The 9665-nt window shown below is 52.1% G+C and overlaps 3 protein-coding genes across 3 annotated transcripts; 1 reads left to right on the top strand and 2 right to left on the bottom strand.

Annotated features, from left to right (window-relative positions):
• Nucleotides 1-223: 223 nt before the first annotated feature.
• B0I36DRAFT_337765 (SNF2 family N-terminal domain-containing protein) lies at nucleotides 224-3736 on the top strand (the record flags this gene model as incomplete). The annotated part of the gene is made up of 11 exons (XM_046155701.1): nucleotides 224-427; nucleotides 488-1032; nucleotides 1090-1200; nucleotides 1260-1462; nucleotides 1523-1553; nucleotides 1611-1798; nucleotides 1865-2765; nucleotides 2814-2999; nucleotides 3078-3228; nucleotides 3287-3382; nucleotides 3442-3736. 11 exons carry the CDS (start codon nucleotides 227-229, stop codon nucleotides 3460-3462), a joined length of 2634 nt encoding a protein of 877 aa, XP_046006087.1. The 3' UTR covers nucleotides 3463-3736.
• A 1840-nt stretch (nucleotides 3737-5576) lies between these two features.
• Nucleotides 5577-6737, bottom strand: B0I36DRAFT_355252 (uncharacterized protein; the record flags this gene model as incomplete). Its single annotated transcript, XM_046157420.1, has 3 exons — nucleotides 5577-5929; nucleotides 6220-6312; nucleotides 6344-6737. 3 exons carry the CDS (start codon nucleotides 6735-6737, stop codon nucleotides 5577-5579), a joined length of 840 nt encoding a protein of 279 aa, XP_046006088.1.
• Nucleotides 6738-7168: 431 nt separating this feature from the next.
• B0I36DRAFT_254265 (uncharacterized protein) lies at nucleotides 7169-8441 on the bottom strand (the record flags this gene model as incomplete). Its single annotated transcript, XM_046150808.1, has 2 exons — nucleotides 7169-7370; nucleotides 7432-8441. 2 exons carry the CDS (start codon nucleotides 8439-8441, stop codon nucleotides 7169-7171), a joined length of 1212 nt encoding a protein of 403 aa, XP_046006089.1.
• Between the last annotated feature and the right edge of the window lie 1224 nt (nucleotides 8442-9665).

The raw sequence follows: 9665 nt of genomic DNA on the forward strand, positions 1-9665 counted from the left end.
ATACCGCCATTAAGCCTTATCAGGCGTGCCTGCAATGCTGGAAGTACGCCTTGGTGCCAAGGGTGGCTGGGTGCATGACGCTCAGCCACGCACCTGCGTTCTGTGTGTGGCAGTGCTGCATGGCATGGACCACACCTTTCTTTTCTTTTTCTTTTTTACATAGCCTTACCTTGAGAAAATTGTCCTCCGCAAGCAGCTGGTAATTGATACCTAGGTGACCTGGGGCATGTCAAAGTGCTCAGTTTTACGACCACCGTGCTTATACCGTCTGTACAATTCCGAGCCAACATTAGATCTCGACTCCAGGAACTACGCAGTGGCAGGCTATTGCCTCGCAGCTATGACCGATGGTCATGGAATCGGGGCCCAGCCGTGCAATGATTTGAACGAGAGAGAGCACAGTTCCTCGTTGATTTGTTTTGGAATGGTCTGTTTGTGTTATGAAATGTGGATGTGAGCTTTCCTCTGCTAACGTCGACAACACCAGCTTTACCTCAATATCTCGATGCTCGGAGCTGAGAAGTCGAGTGATCTGGAAGACACTGACGTACGACTTGGAGCCGACGGGCACGTATCGAGTATATCGGATCCTAATCGGATGATCGGTCGGATCGACAAACGTCATCATTCCCTACTGAATTTATTGGAACGGGAGGGTTTACAACTGCAAATGTCGCTCGGCCAGCAACCAGGATCCTCCCCAAAATATGGTACATCCAGCGATTTGGCTCTCAGAGCGATCTTGTATGGGCTACGCACACATATACCACCACTAGTGGACGTACTATCCGCACAGGAGTTGTACTTACAGCTTCCGATCCAGCCCCGTTTGGATGCACTATACCACAACCCACAATCACTCTTCAACGAACCATATTTGAAAACAACTCATGGTATCTTCCACCCACAACATGATTGTCCCGATGTTACTACCAGCATCATTGAACCGAAAAATATCCTTGATGGTTTCACAACCGGTTCCTCGCTCGAGGAGACAGAGTGCACCAACCTCATTACTACGTCATTGAAATTGTAGGTCCATTATCCGCCACTCCTGGTACTTCTTCATCTCTGACATCCCCGCTTTAGACACCAAAAACAAGCTTTGAGCTTCATGCTCGCCCGAGAAGGCGGCTGGCGATTCGAGCCTCATGCTGAGGACGTCTGGTCGATCGCCACAACCCGTGACAATCAGTTCTGGTGAGCTCAGGGAAAATCGGCGGGTTGACCTTGGAAGTAGCTACTAACACTTCCACAAGCGGATACGTCAATAATGTGGACGGCTCAACCCAGAATCTGCCGCCGGCGCCATGCCACGGCGGCATAATTGCCGACACTATGGGGTATGGCAAAACACTGACAATGATTTCACTCATTGCTCATGAGTTGTCGGAGGTTGCCAATACTTCACAAGGCTACAGCGTCTCTCCATATACTACAATGATTGTTGTCCCGGCGAACCGTAAGTTTCCATGTTCATTCCTACTTTGGGCCCAACCCGACTTCTGACATAACATCATAGTCTTGGGATACTGGCACAAGGAGCTCACCAAGTTAGTGCTATCGCGGTTATGACTCTATACAACTCAACTTGCTAACAGCTCGGTCAGACATACCAAACCAGGGTCGGTACGATGGCACCTTGAGAATGGTTCGAAAAGATTGAAAAAGGCAGCTGGATTGAGATCAATCGATGTCTTGCTTGTTTCTTACCCAACCCTTGCACGAGACTGGACAACTTGCAAGAGCACGAGTATACTGTTCCAAACGAGGTGGCATCGTGTGATTCTAGATGAAGGTATACGACTCATGGGTCAGACAAGTACCGAGGAGTGTAGAATCTGATGGCTGACTACATCAATAGCGCACAGCATCAAGAACCCGCAAGCTGTGACCGCTCGTGCGGCGTGTGATATCATGGCTCGAAACAGATGGGCCGTAACGGGCACGCCAATAACCAATCGACTTCTCGACTTGTTCCCACTGCTCAAATTTATCGGCGCGAGTCCGTACAACAAAAAGGATGTCTTCCTCAGTCGTATTTCTGACTTGGTCCGTCAGGGCCAAGGCCATGAACAACTGGCAGTCACTAGAGTGAAAAGACTGTTGTCTGCTATGATGCTTCGCCGATCCAAGGAGCTGCCATTACCGGACAAGACGGAGCTTCTCGTCTCAGTGCGTCTCAACGAGCGCGAGGCTCAACTGTACAACGAAGCTAAGGACAGAGCACTGTCAACTATTGACAGTGCATTGAGTCTCATCGCATCGAGTAACTCGTACCGAAACATCCTCCAGAAGATTGATGTACTTCGACAAATTTGCGCTTTTGGACGTTCCAATACCCCGATCTCGGTAACCCCAACTGCGCGAAGTCCACTCAGAGAGAATGACTGGGACCAATACGCCGCAACAAAGGCCTTCTCACAAATGCTGGATCTTGGACTGCACACGGTCTGTGCAGAGTGCAGTACGCCCATTTTGACCTTGGCAGACGAAAACGCAGGCCAAGCTGTTCTTTATCTCACGCAATGTTTGCGTGCTTGGTGCAAGTCATGCTACGAGGTGGAGCTTGATGGCGAAACTTCCTGCGGGCCCAGGATCTGTGCATGTCCGACGCCTTGCGTGGTCGCGCCAGCTGCGGTGTCAGAGCCGGCCGCTAGTCTTTCATTCGAGGTCACGGGAGAATCGATCGGCTACCATGACACCCCTAGCAAGATCCGCGCCCTGGTGGACGATCTCCAGAAACAAATGCCAGGAACGAAAAGGTAAGATCGGATGATCAATTTAGGAATCCACGGCTAATGAAACAGCAGTGTCGTTTTCTCATTCTGGAAAGCGACGCTAGACATTGCCAGAACATCTTTCGACCGATCTGGGATACATTGTCTGCAAATAGACGGCTCGGTCAAGTCGAAAGAGCGGGCCAAAATCCTCGAAACGTTTTCCGCCCCGAACGAGATCCAAGTTCTTTTGCTTTCGCTTTCGTGTGGTGCTCTAGGGTAGGATAATTTTAGCCACGTATGGTTTTTGTTGGCTGCGCCTCGACTTGCTAACTTTCCATCTGTATTTGTAACTAGGTTGACTCTAACAGCCGCCTCAAGAGCATATCTCATGGAGCCACAATGGAATCCTGCTATCGAGGACCAAGCATTCGCACGCGTTCACCGCATAACACAGGTGCAAGAAACGACTATGATCAGATATGTGATGGAGGACACCATCGAGCAGGTGAATCTGAAATAGTTTTTCATAGGCAGACAGTGACATATGCTAATCGATTCTGTAGTATGTCCGAAAGGTGCAGGACGGGAAGAGAGACTTGGTCACAGCGTTCCTCAGTCCACGTGGTGATTCTCGTGATGTTTCATTGGAGAAGTTGCGGGTAGGTTCAAAGAAATCCTTTGCCTTCAGACTTATGAGTCCTTAACCAGGCGTTCCTAGGAGTTGAGAAATTATATCTGATGGGGAGAGTCTACTGCCCGTATAGGGCGGCGCCTGTCCCTAGGGGCACGGACTGAGTAAAACGTGCCCTATCATAGAATAAACGCAGTTCATATCTCAGGACTTGTCAATGTCAGAACGGACGATTGACGTGGCTCGTTCTCCCTGGAGGACGGATACGATGAGACGTACCATTGATATCAAACTCCGACTAAATCTAAGGAACTGGTCACCGAGCGGAGACAAGGTGCATTCATCAAGCTATAATAGAAAGAAATTGTGACTGCATTCGTGCTATACAAAAAACAAAAACGTACAACATCAGGGATTCGCTGGTCGTCACCGACCCAACTACTAGTCTGACGGTCATAGGTCTTGTGTATATAGGTAAGTGACATCCATCTCCGGAAGATATGGGGTCCATAAACGGGAGACACTTTCCCTCGCCATGTCTTGGCAGATTGACCGCGCCACATTTCTGATGTTCCCAGGCCGCCCCACTTCGAGGGTTATTTTCGACACGAGCATACCGTTATGTGCAGTCCGTTATGGTCGTCCGTTTTAGCCCAACGTTACATTCCGTTCTAAGGTCGCAAACAGTGCATTTTTCTAGCGGCGCACATCCTTAGGTAATACAGTCGCCCTTGCAGCCGGCATAAGAGTCGTACCTTATGCGCTACGTTATGTAATCATTTGATTTCTGGGAGGTGTGAGCCTAACTACTGAATGACTTGAATCCTGAGGAGATAAATTCTCATCCCCAAATATACGAGGATACTTCACGATGTAGTGTTGCATTAATATGTACAAGACTGGGCTCAAGACTGGGCTCCATGCTTCCAAGGCCTGCATTGACCTGCCTAGTACAGTACTGCATTTATGCATCGACGGCATCCATATATCGAGTTGGTGAAGCCTGGTCTATACTATCTGTGGCCCATCCGGGATACTTTGCAATAGTTACCTGGAGCTCCAGCGCTGGACAGGATGGGTCTGGGTGACGATCGACCTTGTGGGTGATGCCTGGTGCCATGTCGCGCATCGGGTCAGTGAAGGCGTGCGCCACGCGCCCTGGGCGGAGTACATCTCGGCTTAAAATCCTGGCTGGCCCCTCCTCAGCGGTGGCGGCAGTAATGGCGTGATGGTGGCGTTCTACTTGTAACTGGCGGCGCTTGCACCGCTGCTACCTTTATTGGTTCTTCCTATAGCATCCTCACGAATGTCCTGGCTACTACCTCGAGGCCTTCTCCGGAACCCGCGCCGCTCTCTCGATCGTGTCAGCGGTTTCAACCCAGGCTGGTAGGGTTTCGCCCGCATTGCTTTCCCTAAGACCTTTGAGTCGATGAGTTCGTTCTTTACACGCTCAACCACGTATGAGTACGGTGCCGTCATTGGTATTTTGGACTCCAGCATTATCACCCTCTCGCCCTGGATTGAATTCGGCCCAGGTGCCTCCACCATTTCCAAAACCTCCACGGCTGACCCTCATATCGCACGCATTATTTTATACCGCTACTCCATCAAGGACGGCTGCCGTTACTAGGTAACGGCATTCGCGGAGCCTTCCATCATCCTAAGAGCACTCTCCCACGAAAGGCGCTGGTGGGATGAGTCTACCCGGTGACGATTGCCCGATACGGTGATCCCATGCTGCGAGAATGCCCTTTCTTGTAGTAGGATATTAAGCTTCTCGTTCGACGGAGCGTCGTGTGAGGCAGAAATCGTACTGTTTAAGGATGCAACCCATTAGGTCAAGGTCCGTTGCCGGCCCTGTGAGCGCCCCAACCGGTGAACCGATCAGCAACGCCCGCTTCGAGCCTTTTTTTATTTTATCTGTCTCCGACATATTGATTGTAAGGGTGGATGTCTTCTGTGAGAGAAAGACGGGAAAATAATGAGAATAGAAAGGGAATAGTCAAGGAGTGTCTATCGCAACCCCAACTAGAGGAATAGCAACTTTGCTGTTAGGGGAGATACACCTAGTTACTGTAGGGAGTATCAAGCGAATGTTAGCACGAGACATACACACTTGGAGTCTATTACGCCCGGGACAAAACCGGAGAGCTCTTAATCACCTCCTCCTTTATTATTTTTGCTTGGCACCTACTGTTAGTGCCCAAGTTTTATTAGTGACCTCACGAGTCAGGAGTAACGTTAATGTAGTTTGGCCTTAACGGGCAAGCTGTCGTATTGGTCCCAAAGCTCCCATTGACAGTCTCGTTATCCCGCCACGGGCCAAGCGCTCTGTCACTACCGTGAGGCTCGACGCATTTAGCGAGGCCGTGAGAAATCTCTTGGATGGCCCTTCGTCGCGCAACATTCTCCATCAGTTGCACATCCTCGACTCCCTGGAGGGCAATGTTGAAGTGAGCGTACAACGCGTCAGCGCCGCTACGGACGTCGAAGAAGACTTTGGGGATAGCTGGATCCTCGAGGATATCCTTCATAGTCACGCCGTTCTTTCCCGAAGTATTGAAGCCAAGTCCGCCTAGTGTATGGACGTCGATGAGGTGGACGTGTTTCTGCGTCGCAGACAATTTGGCCGGCTGCCTACAGAGATTGCAACGCTGGTTCCAGAATGGTTCGCTACTAAGATGGGGTCTAGGATGTAGGGCGTCTCTCCGCTCTTTGACCTATCGTTTGTCCGGCATTCGAGTCTGATATGGAACCATTCGCGTGTCCGCCTCATCTCACGCAAAGTGGATCGTGTCGAGTCGCAACTGGCCAGATATCGAGGAAAGCTAGGCAGCGCCTACGGCGGTCGAGATCTAGCACTACCTTGAGCTGAACCACGACTAGCACCAGGAGGACCAGTGAAGCCCAAGTTCGGACCATGGCCACGACCGTGACCATCGAGACTGATGCCAAGACCTAGCCAGACCCAGCCCGGGAACCTGCTCACCAAGACCCTGACCATCAGGGCCCTGATCATCAGGACCCTGATCATCAGGACCCTGGGCGCCAAGACCATGATTACCAAGACTTTGATCACCCAGAACAGGGGTTGCAGCCGCCATATCACCATCACCAGGATCTTGACCAGCGGGGGTTGGGCTGGCTGGCGTGGGAGACATGTGCCAGGGCTGCTTGTTCTTGGGCTGGGGAGGGGGTGAGTCACCAAGAATTGCGTCCCTCAAGCGGTCAGAGGCACGGCGACGCTTGGTCTCGTTGGCTCGGGAAGACTGGTCTCGAGCCAGACCACGCTGTTGAGTTCCATGTCGGCAAAGTTCTTGTTGCCACTGAATGCGTCGAAGGTCTCGGCGAAGTTGGTGCGACTGGTGCTGCCTAGCCTCCATGCCTTACCGAGCTTCACGGTTCACCTGACGCCGGGGTTGAGCTTCTGCTCCTTGAGGTAGATTTGCGCGACGTTGGTGAGGATTGAGGTGGTGGTGATCTTGAGATGATATCAAGGCAAGTCGTCCTGGCTGATTGCAGAAGTTGAGGGTCAATCGCACGCATAAAGGATTTGTGGTGTTGTTTAATGGCCACAAGTAAATAGCAGAATCGTTTGAGAGAACACTCTTATCGGCTCGATCAAGACCGAGCCACAGCATGCATGTTGAAATATCATTACGTGGTATCAACAAATAAGCTTATACAAAGTCTGAAAGAGCATGCCCACACGTTAATGTCCGAAACAACAGTGAAACGCAGACGCACGGCCGCAATCCCGATCGCGAGAAAAGTAGTCTGTGGTCGTAAAGTCATGTCCTCAACGAGTCCCAGCTCAAGGATCCTTTGCAACAACACGCTGGATGAGCTCATCACACTCTGTCGGGCTATGGAAGACGTGCCATGCATCCCGCGGCACGTCCTTGAACGCGTCCTCGAAGCGTTTCGGTTCGTTCTTGCCCTCGATGCCAATAGCGGCAATGTCCTCAACCTTGCGGATGAGTATGAGCCTGACCCAGCCAGGGTATTTGCGATAACTGATCGACAACTGTCAGTCACAGGTCTCTCAAGAAGATCACGGAACGCAGGTCTACTCACATTTCGCCGTAAGCCTCCGGGTCTGATTGTGTGGAGTCACTAATGCAGATCATCTTGCGCTTCGGCAACCATGAGTGGATTTTCTCCATGCGGTCGACTTTGTAGTCTTCCGTGCCTAAGGTCAACGTCTGCAGTAAACCAGGAATGCTCATCCAGCTAGAGTCGCGAAGAATGATGGTGCCGTGCGGGAAGTTGTGCTGGCGGAAGTCTCGAAGGAACGGGTACAGATTATAGGGCGAGGCAGAAAGATAAAACCAAGGCGACGTCTCCTTGATAATACCCTGTATCCGCTGATAGAGCTCCGGCATGCCGGGGCAGACTTGAGGCGTGTCGACAAAGGTGCTACGCAGGATGCCGATCGGATCGCTAGTCTGGGTGATCTTGATAGTATCGTCCACATTAGAGATGACGCCCCAGCCTTCGGGCTCCGCATAAAAGGTCCTGCACTCCAGAATGCCATTGGCGCCTTTGGGCACCTTGGCAAAAGTTGTGGTAATGTGCCCATTCGTGCTGTCGGGGATCTGCTTGATGTTTGCGCTAATGCCATTCCCCCGGCTAGGTCTAAGCTTGATTAGTGGCGGCTGGCCACCGTGCAGAACACGAACTGTGGTTCCAGGCCGGATGTCCTGGATGAAAGGCATCAGCCGCTCCTGTAAGGTGGGGTATCCGTCATCACTCTCCTGTAGCTCGATCTGCTGTGCGACGAGGTTTACGGCATCGATGATAGCACAGGACGAGTGTTGCGAGAACATGGCCGCAACATATTCGGTCTCCCACTTGCCAGTCTTGGCGTTGCGGTAAGCGGTGTTGTCAAGAAGCCAGACCGTGTCGTCTCCGCCAATGGTGCGAGCGAACGGGTTCTTGGTCCCAAAGTATGAGAGGACATGTTGGAGTTTTCCTGCCGCACTGAGCTTTGAGGTGCTGGGGGCGGTGGTTTGTCGCAACGCGAGGGACGAGAGGTCCGACTCGGTCTTCTCAAACTTGAGCGCTCTGCGGGTCTCCTCCTGCATGGCGAGTGCCTGCTTGTACTTGAACGATGTTGTGTGTGCCGCTGTGGCTGCTGTTTGTGAGGTTGACCCAGGGGGGGGGATGACTTGTTTCGTATACCGAGTTTCGACTTCACTCGGGTTTCCGCGGTCCTCTTCCGAGAAGATTGTTCCGCCTAGGAGCTGGCACAAGGCTGCATAGTCCATGTTGTCGGAGGCGGTGTCTGGTGGCGGAAATGCTTGTAGTGCAAATTCGTGAATGTGTGTCGCCACGTGCTCGTCGTCTTCGAGCTGGAGGAGGCCCGTCTCCTGCCCGTGGTCGGCAGCTTCGTCCTCGGCCTCGAACTCGCTCGACACCAGGCCGAGGCGACATAGCGGACACGCCACCTGCTGGATTCCGACGGTGTGCTTCCCGGCTTCCACGATTAGGCCCAAGTCGGCACCAGTGACTAAGTGGTGGTGACTGAGCAGATGGGCCTCCAATTCCTCTGCACGATCAAACGTGTATGCAGAAGCACCTCGCGGTTCATCGTTTTTGGCACACAGGGTACACGTCCACTCAACCTGGGAGTGATAACGCGCCATATGCGACATCCACTCGAGTGTGGTGGGGAACATCTCGTCCGGTGAGTCGCAGTTTTCGAAAACGCATACGTAGGCTGATAAATCTTGCGCAACATGAGCCCTTGTTTGGAGCACGTTAGTACAGAGTGTTCCAGGGAGTGCTTATTCTGTCCACAGAGAGATAACAAACCTCCATTTGTCTCGCCGAGTGTAGTCGTCCGACAGAATAATGGGACAGTACGGACAGGGAAACTGCCCATGCTCAGCTGGACACTTGGGGTAGTCGAGATGACCAACTCTCGCGGACATCTTTGTGGCGGCAGATCTGTTCGTCCTTGGGGGGATAAGAGCCCCTGTGATGCTGAATATCGACCCCATCTCGGTGGCCGGCTGCATGATATAGCTCGAGGTAGGCTTCCTCTCTTCGTTGTTTTGCTTGGTGATGGCTGGTCCTCCTGACCTTGACGGGCTCAGGGTCGACTTTGGAGGGCCCAGAGTTTCGGATGCCTCGTTCGGTAAGCTTTGCTGGGTCGTCGCCATGTTCTCGGGCATAGGTCGATTTTGTGTCTGATCTATTGCTTGAGATTGCCTCTCTGTTGCCTTTCGGGTTATTCTGCCGGCGTACTTGAGACGGCTGCGACGAACCACATTCGCATCGATGAGTCGCCGCTGGACCTTGGTGAG

This window comes from Microdochium trichocladiopsis (assembly GCF_020744255.1).
Source record: "Microdochium trichocladiopsis strain MPI-CAGE-CH-0230 chromosome Unknown B0I36scaffold_12, whole genome shotgun sequence".
NCBI lineage: Eukaryota > Fungi > Ascomycota > Sordariomycetes > Xylariales > Microdochiaceae > Microdochium > Microdochium trichocladiopsis.